Raw genomic sequence first — 24,153 nt, 5'->3', positions numbered from 1 at the left:
ATTTATATAACAAGTCATCCTTCTCCTCGCGTGCGTTAGTTCTATGCCCTGTCCACAAGATTTTCATTCAAAGAGCCTTTAATTTCAATCAGCCAGAAGATTACAGATTGCGGCTATTTTCTGACTGCTCGTTATACGATGTTATCTGACAAAAAGGTAACTGCATCCTGAATGACAGGTGCTCACCTGACTCACGTGCCTGTGAGCGTGCGCTCGTGAATTAATGGCTTCTTTGCTGCTTTTTACCTGCGTTAGCGTCGGCCAATGAAACAGAGCAGTCTCATTTTTACCTGCGTCCGTGTTTAGCTTAAAGAATGTCTAAGGTTGCTTGTGTCGTGTGATAGTCGCTAAAGTTAACAAAAGAAAGTGGATCGCGTGACCATCGTTTATTTATCAGCATCACGACATCTATTTCCCTCTGTAAAGCATCATGTTATTTAAATAACATATTTTTGCTACCTTCATGTCTGCACACAGGTGTTTGTGTGGTGGTCGGAGGACGGGGCGAATGTGTGTAGGTGGGCACGTATGCATGTTCGAGAATAAACACACACAAAGAGAAAGAGAAACAAAAAGAAAATACAGGGACACAATGCATGCTATTCTCGCTCTTTCTCTCTCTAGCAAGGGATAAAATATCTAAAAAGTTCATTGAATTGGTTATCACACTACATATGCCGTTAATTGAATTGTCTCCACACACACGCGCTCGCGCCTCCCTCTCACTCTCTTTCAGTTTTTTCACTATAGAAGTTCTCTTTCTCCACTATATTCTGCATGTTAATACAGTCATTGTCTAGTTCTGTCATTGAAAGAACATTTTTGAAAACAGTAGGACACTACGACCGCGTCACCGTTCTCTCTAGTTTTTATTTTTAAACTTTCTTTGAGGTCGAATCCTTCTCCCTGGGCCACAGTTTACACGGTTGTCACAGTGTGAGGTCGCTGAAGCCGCATGCTATCAGACGTCCAGTCTGAGTTTTGACCCATGCTTTCGACAAGTAGCGTCCCTTTAAGTATAAAACAAAAGAAAAAAAATTAATTGGAAGATGATCATTACTTCCATGGTTGCCTCATGCAGGAGAAACAACTTTGTCTTATCTAAAAGTGTCCGCTATTTAAATAATTCAATAACAGAACGGGTAAAATAAAGCTCAAAGTAGGTAACAGAATATAAAATAAACTCATTCATTCGAAATTAGTTCTCTATTTAGTTAGCTTTTAATTTTTTCGTGACAAGCATTGTTCTAATAATAGAGTTCACAAAAAATCACAAGTGAATAAATAAATTTCTATATCCACTGTGACAAGTTTTATTTATACAGGTTTGCGTAGACTAACTGACAAAGTCTGTGAAGTCTGTGTTAAAAGGCTGAACGAAAACGGACAGCAAATATCGAAAGGTGCATAAACACGGAACAGGGGAAGTAACGACTTTAAAAACCATTCAATAATTCTTTGAGTTACTTCCCTTGAAATAGCAAACTCTTACTCCAGTATTTCTTAGTAACCTGATTCAATATGCAGCATTATTTTTCGCGTTATTAATGATAATGATGATGAAGAAGAGAAGGATTTTAAGTGAGTGCGTATCACTAACTACTGACGAGCTTGAATCAAAAGAAGTGAACAAAAGAAGCCTCATATAGCATATCATACAGAATTTTTCATCTCTTTTCAAACGTGTTTGGTGGTTATGTCCTTTGATTGCTCTTATTCTCTTAGTTTTAATTTCACCTCTGGTAAGTATCCAGGTATGTGTTTATCTTTGACGAGGCTGTTTAATCCCTTGCGGATGGGGCAGGCGAAGGTCCGCTTCTCGGGTTCCAGATCATCCTCCATCTCGCAGATCTCCCACCAGTTGTCGTACAGGTCCTGGCCGTTGTATTTGACTTCGATGTTAAAAGTCCCACCTTTGAAGTCTTCCTCTATGCATGGAGTCGAAAACAAAAGCATGTAACTACATGTGATAGGACAGTTTTCTTATATAAGAGCAATAACACTCTGTCTAAGCTGGGTAGTAAGGGGCTAAATCCTTATAGAATGTGGTATAAACATTTCATCATAATGACTGCAGGGAGATGAGACCAACAGGGGCCTTAGTTATAAAGCAAGAGTAAATGGTTTCCGTAGGTAAGAAGGGAAATTTAAGGAAAAGCGTTTCCGAAAATATTTGCTGTTTTGAGACCCCACGACACAGATTTATGTTTCCTTTTCCTATGGCACCTTTGCCACCCCTTTATAATTACGGCTCCAGGGGTAAAATAACATCTACGACATCTGAACACCGCATTATAATTTCGGAAACAAGATGCTTGTCCTTGAATTCCTCACCTTGATCCCATGGCAAAGACTAACCATCGCATTATAACTACCGACACAGGTAGAAGGAAAGCGAGAGACGCTGACTAACAAACACAATGATACAAGCATGCGCACTCGCGCGCAGACACACAAACGCATGCATGCACACGAACACGCATGTACATACACATACACAGAGTAAAATACGCATAAAACAACCAAACGCAACGCACATAGAGAAAGAAAACTGATCTGACAATGTTAAAATGAAGTATTATGACTCGTTAATGAAAATTTTACTACCAAGAGTAAGGTTGTAGAAAGTTCTGGTTTTGACTCCTCCAAACTCCTCGTCAGCAAGCAGTATGACCGTGCCTAGCTGAGCTGTTGGCTTCTCTGTTTATATAAGAAGACTTTATTTTAGTGACTTGCTCTCTTCCTGTTTGAATCATCCGGATATGCGTTTTCCACAATTTACGTTTTTTTCTCATCCCGCACCCTCATAATGCACGCTCGCACACACGCACACACACAGGCACACACACACGCACACACGCACACACACAGACAGACAAACACGCACACACAAAGAGTGTGTGTGTGTTTTTTTTTGTGTGTGTGTTTCAAAACGTTTATGATTTTTCTATCTCTGCTTTAACATTTAACATTCTAATATATAAACCAAATAAATAGTGTTAGTTCTGTTAACGTTGTTTTACCACTAAATAATATCCATTTACTTGCAACTTTGCACAGAGGCAGAGAGTGCGTGTGTAAAAGAAAGATAATAGACCCAGAGTACAGAACATTGTGTTAGCCGGTCTACAATTAGGAATCGTCCGGAAAAATAGCGTGAACTTTAATCATTAGTCATTCAGTGTTTTACAGTAAATTTTTGTATAGCTGTGTCATGTCCTTGACATGTCATGATCTCACACCTACCAGTCAATAACCAGAACCTAGATAAGGAGGTCATCATATGTGATAGAGACTACCCGCTGTTGCTGTCAAATATGAGGTACAAACTGTGACCTTGTATACTCGCTGTTGACGTCATAACTCAATCGAACTTAACTAATTACAAGCTACAATTAGGGATAAATGGATTTTCAAAATGGATGATAATAGTCTTCTGAAAATAGTCTTCTGTACTAGCCAAAGTTAATCACGTCTGAGATGCATATATGGGAACAGTCCAATTCAAATTTAGGGAAAATTCACAGCTAAATGTAAAATAAACATAGTGAGTCATCTCTTAACCCTTTGAAGAGGAATCTAACCAGAAAAAAAATTAAAAACAAATGTATACATATCAAGGGGAATAACAACATATTAACGCTATAGTGTTGTTCTTGATTGTCTCCCTTGGACCCACTGACAATAAACTCGTCAGAAAAAGAAATAATCAGCCTTACCGCACTTGTCAAAGACCACACCAACAGATGTGTACTTGTGATCCCTAAGAAAAGCGTCCCACTGAGCCTTTCCTTTCACCATTCCTTCCACATGATTTTTACCGGACTTCTTCGGACCTGCTTCATCTGCATCAACATCTTCATCATCATCGACTACGTCATTGTCCTCTTTATTTTTTAACATCGTCTTATCATCCTCATCGTAATCTCCATCGACTCCTTTCTCTTCGTTAGCACCACGATTTGTCTTTTTATCCTTATTGTGTGTTGCCTTGACATCGTCGTCATGCCCGAGGAAACTGGCAGCAAAGTCTTGTCCTCTACGACGATTCATTTCCATCAGCTTATCGGGGGGAGGGTGACGGAAGAACGTGACGTAAATGGTGATTACAGCAAGCAACAGGGCTGCGACGATAGCCAGTCGGAGGTAGCGACGTGGAGTCATCATAGTGTGTCCTGATGTCGAGACCATGTTAACACGGATAATTAATTTCTAAAACAGTGAGGTCTATCCTTCCCAAGAATACTTTATTTCCTTCAAACACCTTTCTGGGCTCATCTTGTGTAGTTTTTTTCAGGAAAAATAGTTTTTTTTCGCTTTGTTCATGTATATATTTGCTCACAGTCCTGTCAGAGAGAAGGTTTCACAAGTTTGCAACAGTCAAGTGAGAACACATTTACTGATGCTCGACACTGTACAATGTTCCTACACTATCGCTGACGATATTAAATCTTTTGTTCTCGCTCTAGTCCCTGTCAGCTGAGGGAGCGTATTGGTCCACTCGATAGTGCAGGCTCCATAGTTCAAGCGTTGACACAAATAGGTCAACAGGAAACGACCTTTGCGCATGACGTGTGATGTGGACGAAAGAAGCAGAACATCAACAAGCTTTATGTTATTGCTATCGACCTCATAAAAATTAGTTAATTACTAGATAGTTGGTTGTCTGCGCAAATAAATGCTTGGAAAAGGTTGTTCAGAATTCGCAAAGACCAGGGAGCTGGGTATCTCAGTGTATCTGGTCAGGGTGATACCTATCACAGTGATAATGACTGAAGTGCTACGGGTTTCTGATATCAGAATACTTTTGATAACAGCTAATGCATGACAGTATAAAGTGGCAGTACACAGGTGGGCAGCGAGGACACAACACATACATTCACACACACAAACACACACATCAGCAAATTCACTCTCTCATACACACACACACACTCTCAAACACACAAACACCCCCCGACCCACACACACATAAGCACATTCACACATACACTCACACACATACCCCTCCACACACACACAAACACCCACAAAGTCATTGTACAGTACCAAGGACCACTTATACGGCCTCACAAACATTTAATGGAGCTGAACAATTCCTATCGCCTAGTGACTTGTATACCGCGGTAACAAGTTTGTTGTTCCGTGTTACCGGTGTAAACATGCCTACTGCACTGGCAGTCGTAAAAAAATGTATCGCATTTACAATTACATACACTATATAAGATTGTATAGTGATAGTAACTAACAAAGATTTGTTTAAGTACAAGTAAGGGCGCATTTCACAAAAAGTATCTCTGTCGCTAAACGAACGACGCATGCCACACATAAATATATATAAAAAATAAATGTTTTTATCGTGTATGGTACTATTTATAGGTGGTCGACGTTTGAGAAGAAATAAGAAATGATTTTGAAAACTGCGTCCTGCATCGCATTTAATTCCCTCGTACGTATGCATGTGTGTGTGTGTGTGTTTGTTCGTATCAGTATGTGTGTATGCACTCGTGCATGTGCATATGTGTAATGTGTACGTGTTTCTTTGTGGGTTAATGTGTGTATATATATAATAAACACATGTGTGGTAACATCCACGTGCAGGTTGTACGATAACATTCAGCTTAGGCTGTACAAATCCTGAGACTGGCTGCACGACACCTCGTTAGGCTAAAACACGACAGCTAACTAAACTGCTAATATTATAGCTGTAAGTCAAGCTGGCTGTTAGGTGTTAGTTATGTGGCTAGCACCTCGCGATGTGCCATGCATCAGGCCCTCGATCTTTTGTAAGTGTGACGTAACTTCCTGCTGCATTGTGCGAGGTCTCGCGTTACAAGGCCACAGGAAATAAGATGAACCTCAGAACTGGCTGAATTCTAGCGGCTTTGTTTTTAACAAAACGTTCGCACAGGCGGGGGTCTGATTGTAAGGCTGTGGAGATGAAATCGAATAAGACAGATGAAACAACCAGGTAGGTCTTTGGTATTTCTAGTATCTTCTGTTTAACCCCAGATTGATACTATTTGCTATTTATAAGAAAACAATGAAATACAGATCCTCTTGAAATTTCTACGACCAGATCTGTAATTCTTTCTCTTTTTATCTCTTACCCCTTCTCTCTCTCTCCAGGATCTAATGGCTCTCTGTTTATGCGAAACACGAATTTCGTATCAGGTGAGATCATGCCACAGCTTGAATACTGAAGACATGAATGCCTTGCTGACTAGCATAAGCTCTATTACATTATTTTTTAAAAAAAGAAATAAAAGCGCATGCACATTAAATCCATAAAAAAGACACAGACGGTAGTTTTAGTTTGTTTGTTGTTGTTTTTTTGGAGTGGGGGGGTGAACAATTAAAACATGAAGGACCCTAACACATTTTTTACATCTGAGTCACGATATACGAGATTCGTGCCATAAACTAAAAGTTTAATGTTTGAAGATTGTCTAAACTTGCCCCTCGTTTTCCTCTGTGTGGCCAGGACTAGCGGTAAAGACTCCGTCTGTTTGGATCCACTAAGGTAAACAGCGGGGCAGGCAAGGATTCTCCAGCATAGACAAGGGCTGAAAAGGAAGGACGAACCCTAACGACAAGGGGCAAAAAGAACTCTTTTTGTGGGAGGTCAGAAGGTCGTATGACATGCGCATGAGACCAGGGCAGTGACGATGAAACCTGTTTGTCATGCCCTGTGACTGGCAAATGAAAGTGGCTTAGAGATTGTGGAGCCAACACGCTCTTGGTGCTTTCTGTGGGTGCAAAACTCGGCGTAAGTCTATTTTAATACATTTTTTTATTTATTATTTTAAGAAAGATTTCCCATAGCTTTTTTTATTGCTTCAAATTCAAGACCAAACTTGGACGAAACTTGGTGTCTCCTTTGTTCACTGGTACAGATAGCTACGGTGTTATATTACAAGCGCTGCTTTTTTCTGTCTTGCAAATGTATTTGTCAAGCAATATGTGTATTTGTGTGTTATACAGCTAACCGAGAAGAGTGTTTTTGTGTGACTTGCTGTCAATGTTATAATCTGAGACAACAACTGATACTATATCAAGTTGAGCTAGACCAGCCTTGTAAATAAAATATCAAAACAAAAATAAGGTGTGGTGAAGTCAAGATCTGAACTCCCAACCATCGGTCTTTGCTCTCTTGGTGACAGTTTTAAGAGCTTTTATGGCTAACTATACACACATTGTAGGTTTACAGAGTTTTGCAAATGTGTTAAACGAATTGCGAGTAAATATTTGTAAAGTGTAATCCCACATTTGACAGCATGCTCAGATAAAAGGAATTTCATGTTGTGCCACCAGGGCAGTCAAATGTGTGGCAGCCTGCAAGAAGACCAATAAAAACGACTTTTGTCCTCGTGTTCTGTTCAACAGTAAAACATTCGTGACCTGTGTACAGAGAGAACCCAGTTTAGGTTTCTGTTGATACCAAACAACACAACACTGCAAGGGTGGATATAAACTCCGTTTAACACACAAAATAGGTCTGACAGCGAGATCAAACATACAATATGACAATGGCTCCCCTACCCCAGTCCTTTACCTGGTATTTCCTTTCAGAACTTCCAACCACCAACCTACCCAGCACCCGTTTACAAGGAGACCAGTTGCATTGAACCTTTGTGTTTACTAGTGAATGGTTAGAATGGGCTTAAGAACGGAGCAATGGCAGGATACTGTTTACGACAAGGAATGCAAGAAATCGGCGCTATCTCGATTCTAGTATCACTTACATGTCCCTTTTATTTATTTTTTTAGAGGGGTTAGAAGTCAAGTTTTGTACTTTTGCTTTTCAAGTAACATACTATGGAAGTAGAGGACCTACTATTTCCCTAACATCTGAGTGAAGGACGCACATGGGTTCTCGAGACGCAAGACGGCGATGATGACAACATTGGTTACCAAGACAGAGGCTTGTAAGGACGCAGATGACTATAACGAAGACAGTGACGATGTAAATGAACATAGCAACTGTGATGATGATGATGAAAAGATAATAACAAAAATCATATAATGCCATTCCTTGCTGATGAAGACAATAACCGATCATATTATACCATTACTTGCTTTCAAAATATCTTTTAACTTATACTGATTGTAGTATTTATGGGTTAAAACCGATAACTTCTTTTTAGATAAATTGCCATAAGTTTAATAATAAATACGTGTACTGATTACATCTTCTTGAATAATTTAAATCCTCTACATTTTCTATTTATTTAAGTATAAACGATAATGCTTCTTGACTACTGATTGAAAAATGTTTCAGAAAGGTACACAGAGCACAATCAGTGATTGATTCTTCTGTAAAGGCCACGTTTATTTTTGTCGCAGGATACTTTTCAATCATCGAGAGACGGCAATGAAAGCAGCTCTCCTACTGCTATACACCATGGTGTAACAAAGGCGATCTTTATGATGGGTTGTGGCATGTTCGAAGGATCTCAATAATTCATTTACTTGTTGGTTCCACAATAGAGCAAATGACCTGCCTGGTCTGACCAAACACACACACACAAATTGTTGTTCCCTAGGAGTAACTAGATTTTCTTCGTTTAGTCGTTTCAAACAACTCCAGGGCATTCAGCACTTTCTCTCCATCTGGACCAACGAAGCTGATCTTGGCTCGCGGAGTTCAACAGATTTCGCTGTTTTCCAGCAATAAAGGAGAAATAACACAAGCCGGGAGATTGACATAGAAAGATAGAAAAAAAAATCAAAGCTGATGACACCGATGTCAAACCTAGCCACCCCGAATACCGTGCTGTAGTTTTCCAGCGTGTGTCAAGAAACATTACATCATGTGGGTGACTAAAAGACGAAGCAACCGTACTATCGGCACCCGGAGAATCAAGGAGAACGCAGTACCCGACATCCTGCTGGACATACCCTGGAGACATCGCCTACGTAATGGGTAAGGAGATTTTTTTTCTTTAAGTTTTTTTTTTTATTCGTGTTTTCTTTGATGTCTTTGCGCAGAAGGACGGTTAGGAAGAAAAGAAGGACACAGGTGCAAACACACATGGACACATATATACATAAAGCACATAATCCTCTGCTCTGATGACAATAATAATGATTTTTAATTTTTTGATGATGCATCTTTTCTGTCCATGTAAATTTTTTTTCATGTATGTGCTCCTTTGCTACTCATAGTATAGCCAAAAATAAAGTGATGTAATCAAATCAATAAAAAATATTGATTTCTATAAGTTCTCATTTATTCAAACCCTGACGAAAGCGACAAGCTCTCATTGACAAGTTAGCGCGGACAACTTATCAAATGCTTTCTGTTGCTTTATGAATAATGAAACAACCCTCTCTATCTCCGATGGCACGGTTAGCTTGGTTCTTTTCTAACTGTACCCGGGTGTGTATCGTGCGTGAAGATAAATTCTGTGCCGCATTGTGGCAACACCAGGACCCGGTTGCATTGCTCGGGCGCAAGGCCTTAGTCGGGACGTAGCAGGGGTATACCCTAGCAGCATCGGAAACCATAAGCTCAAGGGGTCCACCAAGTTTGTCTTGATCCGACTGTGATACAGGGGGTCAGTCTATCGCAATGCTTGACTCGTCTGGCTTGGCGCTGTCAGCGCATGCGCACATAAGCCAAGCTCCACGCTCGCCGAGGCGAAACCAGAGTGTGGGAGATCATGCCCACATATAGGGTCGTGACCCCTAACAATGGCAATGACTCTTCGCCATGGCGTGCTACATACGACCACATGCGTGCAGGCAAAGCCGCCATTTTCAAATTTTTGAGTCTACACTTTTCCCAACAGAAAAGCTTCTCAAGCGGCCAATTTCTATACTGATACATGTGTTCGACGCTTCGATAACAGTACGTATAATTTTATACTCTATATTAACATAGTTATTGAGATTTTAACTACAGAAATGTCCAAATTTAATGCAGAATATCATTCTAAGAGAAAAAAGATTAAGAGTACACATTAACGCAATAAATGCACAAGTTTTCCAGACAGAGGTAGAAATCGTGCTCAGCAGTTCTGAACGCTTGCATTTGATAATTCTTTAGCCGTTAGCAATGGAGAGAATTTGGAGCTGTCAGAATTTCCTCAAATTGCGATTACGAAAGTGGAACGTGACAGAGCTTCGACAGTTCGTCTGTTTACTGGTACGATAGCGTTAAAATGCCAGGTTTCTTCGGGCAGTATATATTTTTTTTCTCTTATTTATTGTGGGTTTGTTTTTTTTTTTTTTTGTCTTGCAAGTCCTGGGCTGTGTGTGAACTATGCTGATTATTAGGCTCATAACCTTTCATGTTTATTTGTTCAAGAAGCAGTGTTTGTATGGTAAAGGATTTTTGGTGTAAAATGTACTTGCTTTGTCACATATTGCTGATAATGTTGACAGATTTGGTCCTTTGGACTCTTAACTCTGCCTCTCAATTTTATAACTTTTTAGGCTAGCTTAAACGACTTTTTCAAACACCAAACTTTCCACTGCAGCAGCTAATTAGAATATTTGTCAAAGAGCAGCATAAGGATTGTGTTCCCAGTGGTGAACCAAAAAAACTTATATAGATAGCCCATTGACAACTGATTGTGACTGGAAGTATCATTTCAGACAACTTTAATGGTCTTTTTCAACAACAAATCATAATAACTGCATAATGGTCAATAATTTATTTTACTGTTATTCTAGATAGCTGGCTGCTGGCATTTTAAGATGAAAGTGGTCACAGGGTGTGCAACTTCCCACTACAATCTATTGAACCAGATGCAAGCTTCATTAATTAGAGCTATAAAGCTGATTCTCATGTCCTATGCTTCCAGTTTCCTGCACAAGTCATTAAGTAAGTGCAATTTACTTTTTGATTCATAATATTCATAATCCTTGTGCAGAAAGAAAATTTATGAAGCATGTGACCATTAATGGTCAAAATGACTTCTATGTTATTGTGTGCTGCAGATTAAGGAAGGAGAAAAAGATAATACCTGAACTGTTTGAACACAGTCATTACACCACAGATAGTGTAGCTTTTGTTGTGATGCTGCACTATAAGAGTGTGTTATTATTATACTTTTGATCTTGATTTGTGAAATCTTATTTGCCTTCTATATTTATTTCCATGCAGGTAACTACCAAGAATCTAGCTGAATCTGCAAGGACAAAAATGTCGGAGGTGGAGAGTGATGACAAAAAATGCTCCCACTCAACAAAAAGGATACGGATAACTCCGATTAGATTTCGGTCTGTTTTCATTTCCTCTGCTTAATTTTAGGGAATTTTTTTTGGTGGACATCATGTAGGGGCACAAGGCTGTGTCCTCTTTCTGGTAAAATAGCATACAGTGATAAACAAGTTTTGTACAATAACAATAAAATGTTCTTTAAAAAAATTTTAACAACCTATCAGCAGCTGACAGTTTTAAATGTTACTAAGCTGAAAAAAGTTTATGCAAATGTATTCATTTGACACAGGATGCACAGCTAACAGCGAAGGAGAGAAGGATGCCGAGGAATCACTATATGCTGACCATTCAGTTATGCAGCAATGTCCACCACCATTGCCATACTCTTTGCCACTAGTGGTTGGCACCATCTCAAGGGTGTCCCCAAGTAGCAGCTTTCAAAAAAGGACTGTTTCACCTTTGCCTTCACACCCCCAGCGCCTTCCGATTCCATTGTCTGGTTTTCAGCCTGCCAGCATAAAGACCCATAACCCCTTGGAAGGTAATTTAAAGCCATTTTGTTTATAATCATTTTAGCTTTTTTTCTTACCCTTGGCCAAGAGTTATGAACAGTGCTTTTATGAGTTAAACTGGAAGCGGAAAATCCCAGCCTTTTGCCATAGTGAAAAAATTTGAAACAAATATGGATCACATATCAAATAGATATGACAAATGGTAAAGAGTAACCAAAATTAATGGTATTTTCCAGGCATTGTGAACTATAGCAAAGCTAGCAAAGATCAGTATTTTACATGTTTTCTGCTATTGTGTTCTTAGGTTAGAACTAAACTAGAGAAGTTGGGATGCAACAACTGTCTCTTCTGGAAGAGATGAAGAATGATACAAACAACTTTAAAAGGATGTTTACATGGATGGAGGAACAAGAACAGGAAAGGCAAATGACACGGGAAATCTGCCAGAGGGGTTCCAGTCTCCCTTAACAATCAGCAGAAGATGTAGAGAGTCTTGAGGGAGATATGAAGACAGACCCATAAAAAGGACATGCTTGGTATGTGCTTTATTCTGATTTGTTAGTAGGAGGAGTCAAATCTTTTTATCTGATTCCCTTTTAAGGTTTCCATACCATAACATTCATTGTATAAAACTAATGACATGTTTGCAGTACTAAAAAGTAATAAAGGGCATTGTTATGGTGGCATTGATTAGAGCAGATAGTAAATTTTCTGTACCCACTTTTGCTTGGTTGTATGAAACTTCCTGAATTGTTGCTGTCTTTTTTTTGGGGGGGGGTGTCTTTAAATACTAGTTGTCATAACAGGTATTATAATGTTGCCCACTGCAATTTTTTATAAATGATGTGTATTTATTTTTGTCTGTTTTCAGGAATGCCATTCGGTGATGCGTCGGGCTTCACATTAAAGCATGTAGTGAGGGGCATTCTATCTGTGCTATTTTCAACTGAGTTGGCCTGATCTTACAACTTCAATGGGACTCAAGAACCACCCCTTCATTTTACAAACAGTTCAGGGTAAGGATTTAAATATTTGACTCTGTGTGTGTGTGTATACGGTACATTAATACATGCCTGTCATAAAATAGGACTGTTTAAATTGTTTCTTTATCTTTTAGTTATGAACCTTAACCTTTGACTCTGCTAGGTGCAGACAAGAATTTTCATGAGTCATAAAAAAAAAAAACATGACAGGAAGATAAATCAGGCCTGGAGAACTGTCCCTACCTCATTTTATTGTGATTGAATTACATTGCCAAAATAAAATATGGACACATGTTTACGCAATTTCTAGTGACTGTAGTCCTTTAATCAGCTGGTTAACACTGTGTAGAAAGGAATTAAAATGACGTTTATAGACATCTTTACAGTTCCCATGTATTGGGATTGTTTTTTGAAATTAGAATTTCCAGAGTTTTTCTGCCTATAGAAATTCTAACTGAAATTCAAATGCAGTTCCACTTGTAGTTCCTTTCTGTTTATAACACTTTAAATTTTTATGCACTTTTTACATATCAGTATAATTTTGCTTGTACTCTTTTTTGTTTCACATTATATTCTGGATTTTAGGGTCAGTAACCTACAATTAAGTGATTACTTTTTTATGCAGACCTCATATTCTTATATTTGTTCTATTTTTAGATGCTGCAAAAAAAGTTATCTGAAGCTACGGATGCTGACTTGCATGCATCAACTTGGTTAGCTGGTGCTAGTGATCAAGAGAATGGCAGAAGGGAAAGGCTGAGCACAGCCTATACGTCAGTTAATTGTTCTGGGTGAAGGACGAGTAAGCTGTGCAACTTTCTACCTACAGTTGTAAAATTTTGTACATAACCTGCATATACTAAATCTGGATTTATATAATTATATAAAACTGTGCTGTGATTATTATTTACTCTAACCCATTAATTTATCAATGAGGATATTTTTCATCGATCCAATAAGAGGTGTTGTGGTAAATTCAGAATCATTTATATGTTTACAGTTCTTTTCTTTGGTTTCCTTTTCTTAGTGATAAAGGTGCAATTTAAAATTTTAATCTGTTTTAAAAGATTGTAGTTAATACCATAAGCTGCAATCCAACCTAGAACCTTTATAGTTAATTTCATGACTTTGATTTATTTTTAGAAATGTCTATTAAAGCATCACTCTTTTTGACAGCAATTCAGTTCATACTTATCATTTGATATATTGTCATAGATCTTTGAACCTTTTTTGGGAAAATGTAATTAGTGTTAAGGAAACTGCAATTTAATTTTAATTGTTTGTCAATGGATACATGGTTTTGCATCGTTCTACAACTTATAATTAAATAACGAATGTTGCATTAATATATCAAGAGGAAACATCTTTTATGTATGCAAACAGACAATGCTTAAAAAAATTTTATATATTTTTAAAATTATTTTTTTTTATCAGTTTGCTTTTTATCCTTATTTATGATAACATTTTTACTTGATAAATGATAAATTGTTTATGTATACAAATGAGACAATGCTTTAAAAAAATTGTATATTTTTAACATTATTTTTTATTAGTTTGCTTTTATCCTTATTTGTGATAATATTTTTACCTTGATAAATGATAAATTGTTTATGTATACAAATGAGACAATGCTTTAAAAAAATTTCTATATTAAAAAATTTTTTTTAGTTTGCTTTTTATCCTTATTTTACCTCAATAAACGCCAATAAATGACAAATCATGTTTGTTTTTTTATAACATTTTTGCACTTTTGTGCACTCTTTTGCTGCTTGTTATATATATAATTATTGCAAAATACACAAATTATTAATCCATTTGATATTGGTATTTTTTAGAATTTTGGCATGTCTTGATTTAGAAATATGTAAATCAGGATATGCCGAAATCTAAAATACCAATAATCTGAAGATATAATAGTGGGATATATAAAAAAAAAAAAAAAGATGGACGTTACCCATGAGCCATCAGGGTTGACTAGCGGTCACAAGGGGGAGAGAAGCGTCCCGCTTGTTTCACAGGTAAAACCGACATGACCCCGTTGTTACGGCCCGGTTTCACTTTCGCTATGGGTCGGACGCCATTTTGCCACATGGCCCCCGGATACTCAAGACATGTGCCCCACCTGTAGCCAATATTCCTTTGCTGCTGGGGTAGTACCCGACTAAATTTACGACCGTTGCATTGCACCCGACTAGGCGAATTTTAGTCCGCAGCTCGGGTGTAACTTTAGTCCAACCAAGGGGTTGGCGTAGCTGCCGACTAGCAAGTGACTAACTGACGAGCGTCCACAGCAACTCGGTTTTCGTTTATAAATTTTACAGAAGAAACGTGGGACGATGATGTGAAACTTGTTTTTGGTAGATGAAAGTTATATACTTTTACAAAATGGACCTTAAACTTGTTAATCGTTATCGTGAACTTTAACAAAATACGGTGAAAGCGAGCCTTTCGGAGTCACGTTTTCGATTCTATTCTTCGGGATGTTTTCAGTTTCAGGAGATACGATCAACACGCATAGGTCGACAGTTTCTCGAACAATTCACCGTGTTTCTAAGGCTCTTTACAAATCGTCTAAATAAATCAAATACCTAGCCAGAGGGATGAAAAAAAAAGTAGAAATCATAATTTTACGCAATCGCTGGATTTCCAAGCGTGTTTGAGTGCGTAAATGACACTCATGTAAAAGTACAGGGACCGTCTGAGCACGAACGTGAATTTGTAAATAAAAATGGTTATCATTCAATAAATGTACAGCTAGTTTGTGATAGTTGCATAAATATAATTAAATGTGTTGTTAAGTATTCTGGAAATAGTCATGACACCAGGATTCTGACCGAGTCAAAGCTGTACCGAGCTTATGAAGTACATCCTTGATTAGTCAGGGGATAAACTCAAGAAAGAATTGAAGATGCAACAGTGTGCTGAAAACACGCCTTCCTTGCCTTTTAAAGAAACATCAAGGTATGTCATACTAAATTATATTGGAGTCATAAGTTTTGGAAGCAATATTTTTACATTATATATGAATATTATGTCCACATGAAGGAAGAGAAAATTATAACTGCCTTATTTTTTTTTTTCAAGTTAGTGTCTTATATGTTAATAAATTAATATATTTATTTTGCACAAATAACAAAGAGCAGAAAGTAATGGACATGTTTGAATGTGTTCACATGTGTCTCTTCAGTAAAACTTTTGCATGTATAACACATGCACACCTTTCAAGCCATGTTTCCCCTAAAGAAATTAACATATATTTATGCACTTACATCTAAGCTTTTTCTCATGTATACTGTTCAGTTTTGTTATCAATTTGATTACTATCATTTCCTAGGTTAAGCAGTTGTTGTGTGCCCATGTCATTTGTATAAAGATGCAGAATATATCATTCCTTTTTGCCTATTTGCAGGTACAGTCCAAAGAGAGCTATAGTTATCATGGCATGCATAGTATTGCACAAGTATAGTATGCATTCTGTATGATGAGCATGATGATAATCATGATGTTGAACTTTATGGAGGACAACAAGCCTTAAGTGCAAGAACAAAGCAAGAGTCCCTTATTCACAGATCCTTCTCCTAGAGCTTTAATATTTGATGGTAAAGTACAATTTATTTTTACGCAGAATTTCAAAGTTAAAATTAAGACATGTCTTTTTCATCAGATTAAGCAAAACTTGTGATCAGCATAAGTCCTCCTAGAGGTTTAAGATGAAGGCTGGATGAATAACAGCCTCAAAATGCACAGTGTTTTTCATATATGTAGACCAGCCAGCCTTGTCAGTAATTTTAGAAGCTTTCGTATAAAGATGTCATGGTGAAAGTTCATAAAGAGTTTCAAATATGCAACACAGGACTAGTTTTAAATAATGATTACCCTGTATTTGGTTAATAGTATAGGAAGGTGTGATTACTGTGGGGAGGGATGTGTGGAGGTCAAATGTCCATCACCATGAAAGGTAGAAACAAAAGTGCTGATAATTTTGGATGGTGAACATCCCAACAGTGGAGCTTTAATAAGCACAACACCTAGTTATTTTACCCAAGTACAGCTTCAAATGTTCCTTACTGGAACTTATGATTTTCTTGTATAGTCACCACCCTCACTCATTATTACTAATACAGTGTATGTTTCCCTGATTCTGTAATGTTGCAGCACAGAGGGACTCTTATTTCCACAAGTGTTGCAGCAGGGACCAGATGATGGAAGTCATGATTCTTTGTGACACTCTCCCTATCAGGGCTTACAATGAAGAGGGTACCAACTGGGAAAAAGATGTGCTTCTAGAAAGTGGTTTAAATTTGTATGAAGCCAGATAATTCAAGCAATTTTCTCTTTTTATAATATTTGTTTTACAGTAAAAGAGCTTTTTTTCAATGAAAATAGTTTGTCTTAGTTTTAAATATCTGTGTGGCTCAATAAGCACACATTGTAGGTTTCGAGCCTACATGTAAATACTGTAGTTCTTAGCGTTTACAGGTGTATATTACAGATTTTAAGTGTGCACATGTTTTTTTCCCTCTGTTGGACCACCCTTTGCCATGGTCAAGTGGCATGGTTGTCACAATGACCCCCAGAAATATGCCGACAGGAGCACTATGGTCACCATTTTGGAGAGATCAAAGTGGTTCACTGGTCCTCTAGGTTAAAGGGGACGGGCAATGGACTAACAATTCATTCATATAAAAGCATATGTTTACTAAAACTGGCGACATCCCAACAAACTGTGGGACATGTCTGAGATGGCAATTACAAGATTGCGTACTGAAAAATATTTCATTTATAATACACAATATGCAAAAAACAGATATACATGAACTACAATTATGTTTTTACCTGGATTCACTCTTTCAACTGAACAATTTTCATTATCACCTGAATAAAGTAGAGAGGGAGCACTTGAACTGTTATTGAATAGTCCTGAGCTCATTTCAATAGTGGGAGAGAGCAGTAACATTACATTCCTTGCTTGCTGCTGACTAGAAAAGAAAACCAATGCATAGTGTACGGCAGAATTTACTTTTAATGATTGCAACAAAAAAAAATTTTATATATATCCCGTTTGTCAACTCCTTTTTCAAGACAAGGATTTAGGATTCTTGAACTTTCTTTTTTTATTCCCTCAAAAACTATGTGCATTTTAACATGTTAGAATGTTGGTACCATGCAGCTAACAGACATACAGGTTGCACTCAATTCATCAACCAATAATGAATGTGAACTAATAGTGACATGATCTAATACACATTCAGCTATGAGGACTTAAGAATGAAAAGTTTAATGATCAACACAAAAAGAACTAAGCTAGTAAGTTCAACTAATTACAATAATATATGAAGTTAAAATAAAATTACATTAATATTTAAGAACTATTAACGTGTTTAAAAAACTGCATGATTCTGATTACTGACTATAATAGAGAAGAATGATCATTAACAGAGTGTTTAAATATTTTTAGTAACTGATTGTTCAACGCCATTGAAACTTGGATTTAATAATGACAAATGCAAAATTTGTAAAGCACATACCCTCCTAAGAGCTTGCTACTAGCTCTTAAGAACAAGAACAAAACATGGACATGCGAGGAACAGGAAACAAATAACATATGAACTATAAAAGAATACACAACAGTACTAACAAAAGAATAAATTCAAATACAGAAAACAAAGAGTAACTAATAACAAGAGCTGAGAGTAACATGTTATTGAACATATTTATTATGCAACCCAAAATAATTAGGATTGCATCATATCACTCTGCAATCTTGAGGTTGTGGACTTCATTTTTGTACAGGGACATTTTACATTGTGGACATTGTTTATCACTCGCGAGCATTTTCTTCATTGCCTGAAAAAAACAAATTGCAATCTTGTGTCAGCCAGAGCGATACTTTATTTTCCAAATTGATTCCACCTATCCAAAACTATTTTTATGCATTACTTTTGGTTGTTTACATTCAAAAAAAACTTTAAACAGTTTATTTTACTCATGCATTGATCGTCTGCCGACGACTCGACACACACGTCATCACCACAGTTTCCGCTGCTTCTTTTAGTTGCAGTCCGTTCGAAATTTTGACAAGAGCAACGTCTGATTTGCAGCGACTGTCACTATTAATCCAAAGAAGTTTTATTTTTCAATTTGTCTTTCACTTTTGCATCTGACATTTCGAGATTAGAGTGATCTCCGCGTGAAATTTCGTTTTCGCGGTGGAAACCCGTGAATGTTTTCGTAAAACCTTAGTCCGTAGTTATAGTTCGGACGTGGCTAGTCGCCAGCCTAGTCCAGGCAGTGCAACCGGCGTAAGCGAGGAGATAGCTAGTCGGGTATAAGGGGGGTTTCTTTAGTCGGACTAGCAGGGGATAGCTACGCCCGAGCAATGCAACCGGGTCCAAGAGTGGCAGGCCTGCTACAGTTTGTCGCCATTAAAGTCAGTGACAGGACAGATAACATGACGGACCTGACTACCAATATCAAACCGAAACCATACATGTTTTTATTGATTTTTTTATGACAACCTTTATTTTCCACTTTATTTGTTTATTTTATTGTACTGGCGTAAAAACCTTCCGACATTATAAGAACGCCACCTGTCGTGAAGAACAAAGGGAAAGAAAAAGCACACACCAGGATATACAAGGAGCGTGAGGTATAGAGTAGTCTCGTGGTGAAAATAAGAGCTTTGATTTGAAGTGTGAGAAACGTTCCTTGAAGTCGAGTATCCTTGTCTGGTTCCGACGGCTTAACGGTTTACATCTGTTTATCTTGAAGGTAAGAAGCATTTTACATTCCAAACTTGAATCTTGTTTCGCTTTCTTTGTTAACTGTGGACAGTTAACATTTTTTTGTTTTGAAGCTTGAATATTTCCTGAAAGATAAGTCTATGGCGCCGGTGAACATAAAAGACTCCAGACCGCCATACCTTACTAATCCTTTTCGGCAGTTCATTTCGATCGCTCTACATTCCATCTCGTGGGGTCATTTCGTTCCGGGTAGACGCCTCGTAACAGCCGAGGTCAAACTAGTCGTTCGTCATTGTTATCACACACCTGCACACCTGCATAGAAACTGTCGTTAGCCCGTAGCCTTGCTGTCTAACGGACGAATCGCTTTATCTGCTTATTTACTTATACCGGAGGGTCACTAACTGAAAGGGCGTGGCAGATGACTGCACATTAAGAAAAGTCAGTAAGAAGAGAACCAAATAAAGCCAGATGTTTTATACTCCAAATGTAATACTTATGTTTGTGCAAACAAACTCCGTCCGGGTAGATGTTACGTACAGTGTATGTGTCTAGTATAAACTGTGCTGACTACGTCATCATACCCTGTTGTAAGCCTTAACACCAAGCAACACCTGAGCAAACATAGTAATCAACAACGATAGGACAATGGGACGGAGTGCAGATGTACTCGAGACAACACAGTGGGTAGTCAGGCTTATCATCGACACGATCTCTCGGGTACAGTTACGTTGACGGGTATGTAGTACAGAATTCAACACACGTGTGGACGATTTAGTATTGTTCGACATTCGCAGGCTACTAGAAAACGGTAAGTTTGTAATACAGTGGATTACATGATGTTATGCTGCTTTCGAATACATTACATTATGTGTGGGAGAGAAGGGGTAAGTGTTTGCGTTTGTTCTTACGTGCGTGATCGATGTCCATAACACACTATTAGACCTCATTTAATATCATTTAATATAATAACTTCATATCTGTCATTTCCTATACTTTGTGTCCTGTAATTTTACCGTTCAAAATGTTTTTCGGTATACTATTGTATATTATACTATTATCTTTATTCATATTTGAATTCTGCTAGTGGGAAAGACATTGCTTGGTCTGTTTAGAATTATCCATGGGATCAAGAAACACTGGAATAAAGAGGCTTAACTCTGTGTGTGCAGGGTTCGGGTTAGTACGCTTCCTAGAATATTACAGACGCAGTATTGTGGGGCAGGTTTTTTCAAGTGTATGTATAATTTTGTCTATAACATTTTTTCATCAAATTTTTTTTCAGAGAGAGGCGGAAGTTCGTGATGGCGGAACTACGTCACCGAGTGATGACGACAGGCGGAAGCAGGAGCCGCAGCGCGGAGCTCGACAAGCAAAGGGCGATAAATGCGGCTCGTTGTCCCAAGGACTCCAAGTTTGGCGAGTGTCTGTCAAAGCAACACCCAAGGCGAGACCCCCATCCTGGCCTCTCCGCCCACCGCCTTCACGTGCTGAGATGGCGCCGCATGGAGTTTTCAATGTCTGTTTGTGCGGTTCGTGACACACCATCTTTCTCGGGCACGGTCCTTGGGTTTGCTTTCCTCTCTTCTCTCATCTCTCTATATATATATATACGTTCTATATATATGTACATTTGAATGTCCATCCTACTCAAAATTTGGGCACAACTATTTCCCAACATAAATCATTGCTCGCAGTGATAGCTCACCATAAATGTTACCCCAAGCAAACCACAAATATATATCCTAATTTCTAATTTCTAAATGTCCGTAAAATCGCTTCTCCATTGTGCAAATTTTCTGTCTAAAACTTAGAGGATCTCGTAAAGTATATACAGCTTATCTAGCATGATTAAATAATGCGTAATGATGTTCCCTGCTTCCCATTTACTGTGATATTGCGCTAGATCCTTAGTTATCTAAGGTCACAAACTATGCCAAGCACCGCCCATTGTAATATTCACAATACTATTTTCGCCAGGGCCATGTCTCATGTCTTCTGGGTTTTATTTTCTTTCTTCTTTCCATCGTACCCCCGGTGCATTGGGTTCAGATGCAGCAGCAGAAACAACACTTCGTCCGCACTACCCCCTCCCTGAACCACGAGCCACTTATCCTGGTGGAACGGCCGGCTTCCCCCACGTGAGACTTCGCGCCAAATTCATCGACGATTACGGTGAGGATCCCGCCTCCTTCAACATGCCCAGCTACATGCGCCCATTGAGGTACAGTCAACCCTCTGCCAACATGTTCTTACTGCCCGTTTAATATATAAAGACTTGAAGTCTAATAGCTTCATATTTCCCCCAACCCTACTCCGCAACTTTGAATGCATTTATTTATTTTGGAGTGGGTAACTGCGGTAGCAGAGTGTCAACACACCAGTGCAGGTCTCGCTGTCGCACGCCATCAACCCTGACGACCATCGACGCCTTCACGCTGAAAGCGAAGAAGAAGAGGAATGTTTGGGAGGAGGCGATGGACGAGAAGGCCCCACCCCAGTTCCAGAGCACGGTCCGCCCTGCTGCCCGCCTGTCCCGGCGTGAGATGGCGCAGCTGCAGGAGGGCTGGTCATCCCACAAGCTGCGGGTGGACGACCTGGGGGCCAAAGACAACGACAGCCCCAGGACCTCCGCCCCCAGCGGGGCGAGCACTGACCCCCGGCTAACGGACACCCTGTTTCTAACTCAGCTGCCGCGCAAGGACCTGCCGACTACGGCCGACGGTCGTCTCCTCCGGACCGTGGCGATCAGCCAGTTGACCTCTGCCTCCCCATCCACATCCCTAGCAAGGGACGCTCCTGCCACGGCACCTGCACACAAACATTCCTCGAGGAAGATTAGGATAGAGGCCACACCTGTAGTGCTCACGTGATTTTTGTGTGTGGATGGAGGCTAAATGTATTCCTCATCTTTGAGATTCTCTGGACACTTAGCTACTGACTCTTCTAACTGGCCTTGGACTGCATGCAGAGACAATATGTAAACCCTTTGGTCTGTTTGAGCTGTGTCTATTAAACAAATCAACCACTCAGTGCTGTCCCTTTACCGATACACCACGGCAACCAGGATAATAATGAAGACATCAATAACTGTGTTGGTGTCTTGCTTGAACAATACTAAAAGATTTTAGCAGTATTTTCTGTCTGCTCCTGAGAGGTTCGAGTGTTGCTGGATGAACTGATGCTCAGAAATACATTTCCAGATGTTGTAAAACTCCTTTGCAGTTGAAAACCTGACAGATGTAACTAGATTTTAGGAGTCTAGTCGGGCAGCTCTAGTATTGTTAGTGCATCTTAGCCAAAACGAAACTAATTTTCTTTAATTGTGCTACACATTTCTGGATGTTAGTAGATGGTACCTTATTGCTAAGTGTCAGCTTCCGTGACCGCCGTGTTGCAAACTCAAAAGGCTTTAATTTTAAACGTCTTTAATACTTCTTTTGTACAAAACGCATTAACAATAAGACAACATTGTATATATTAATTCTATCATGGAGGCTATTACTTCAACGTCATTTGATCATCTACAACATTAATTTAAAGTATTTAAATTGTAAAACTGTATTGTGCATGTTTATATTGATCAAAGTAATTATTTTGAATCGCAATTAAATTTTTCGCTGGTATCTCATTCTTTTATAGTTAAATTTCATTTCTAAGGATGAAGCGTTGGGGATGGGAACGTGTCTAATGGGGATTAATGTCTGGGATTTAAGTGTCTTTACACCAGTCTGATGAAAGGCGAGTCACTCCTAACATGTTTTTGGATTGATGATAAAACAATTGAGAAAATTATTGAAACCATTAGATATTCTACAAATCTACTATGACACGGTTTCTGTGAAATCAACCGATGTTATAATAATAAACTATATTCATTCGTGACCGTGAAATCTGGAATGATTTCATTTTATTTGTTTACGACGAGCACTTTAATATTTTTTGTGTCATACGTGATAGCACATAATCTTGTTGTGTATACTGACAAAGTGTAGACTTGCGTTCTAACTGGTATCTTATTAATTTAGAAGTCAAGCAAGGTTCTCCAAAGTAAAGGATGTGATTTTAAGTAATTATTCCAATACTAATAGTTTACATCTGTATCGTTTCCTTTCGTAGCCTTGAGGAGTCAATGGTAGACCAATATTAAACCAGTAAATTAAATATAAGGTGCCTAGTTAATAGGGGCATTTTGCGCGCCTGCAGCTTTGTACAGCCCTCTAATGACTTGGAACGAGGACTCATTAATGATGTAGCTTTCTCGCATCAAAACTGCAAGAAACATTGAATAATTAATTGACGCTAAGTTCTTTATAATATTGACATTTTTTTATTTATTTTTTTATTTGTGTGTGTGTGTTATTACTTATCTACTCCGTAATTGTTGACGCAAGAGTTCTCGGGAAATCGATTTCGAGTTTGCGGTCTAAGAGAGACAAGCGCTACAATGCATTTCAGGGTTTGTAAGAGTTAGCTCCCCTATACCTTTGTTTTCGGTGAATTTATTTTTTAGTTAAAAGTCGTTCGGATACTCTACTTCTGTAACATTTTATCCTTTATTTCTCAATTATTTTGCAATTATTATACCCTTCTTTCTTTATTATTTCATAATTATTTCACATATTGAAACGATTGATGTTAATATTTGTAGTTGTTTATTGTTGATTGTTTTTGGTGTTATTTGTATAGCCTACTATGTCATTGTTGACGTAAAAGGCCTCAGGGGACTGCTAGAATAGCGGTCT

The 24,153-nt window shown here is 38.4% G+C and overlaps 2 protein-coding genes across 2 annotated transcripts; one reads left to right on the top strand and one right to left on the bottom strand.

The window, feature by feature from the left end:
- Window positions 1–371: 371 nt before the first annotated feature.
- LOC112577139 lies at window positions 372–4,504 on the bottom strand. Its single transcript, XM_025260111.1, has 4 exons — window positions 3,720–4,504; window positions 2,608–2,700; window positions 1,738–1,928; window positions 372–1,010 (listed from the first exon to the last, which is right to left on the bottom strand). Exons 1-4 carry the CDS (start codon window positions 4,189–4,191, stop codon window positions 930–932), a joined length of 837 nt encoding a protein of 278 aa, XP_025115896.1. The 5' UTR covers window positions 4,192–4,504; the 3' UTR covers window positions 372–929.
- Window positions 4,505–5,796: 1,292 nt separating this feature from the next.
- LOC112577382 lies at window positions 5,797–22,419 on the top strand. Its single transcript, XM_025260444.1, has 6 exons — window positions 5,797–5,971; window positions 6,485–6,769; window positions 8,347–8,926; window positions 20,694–20,940; window positions 21,461–21,549; window positions 21,798–22,419. Exons 3-6 carry the CDS (start codon window positions 8,814–8,816, stop codon window positions 22,279–22,281), a joined length of 933 nt encoding a protein of 310 aa, XP_025116229.1. The 5' UTR covers window positions 5,797–5,971; window positions 6,485–6,769; window positions 8,347–8,813; the 3' UTR covers window positions 22,282–22,419.
- Window positions 22,420–24,153: the final 1,734 nt, after the last annotated feature.

The sequence above is a fragment of the Pomacea canaliculata genome, linkage group LG12 (assembly GCF_003073045.1).
Source record: "Pomacea canaliculata isolate SZHN2017 linkage group LG12, ASM307304v1, whole genome shotgun sequence".
In the NCBI taxonomy this organism is placed as follows: Eukaryota; Metazoa; Mollusca; class Gastropoda; order Architaenioglossa; family Ampullariidae; genus Pomacea; species Pomacea canaliculata.
Note: the sequence above shows the minus strand (reverse complement) of the source record. Positions and strands in the feature narration are given on the sequence as shown.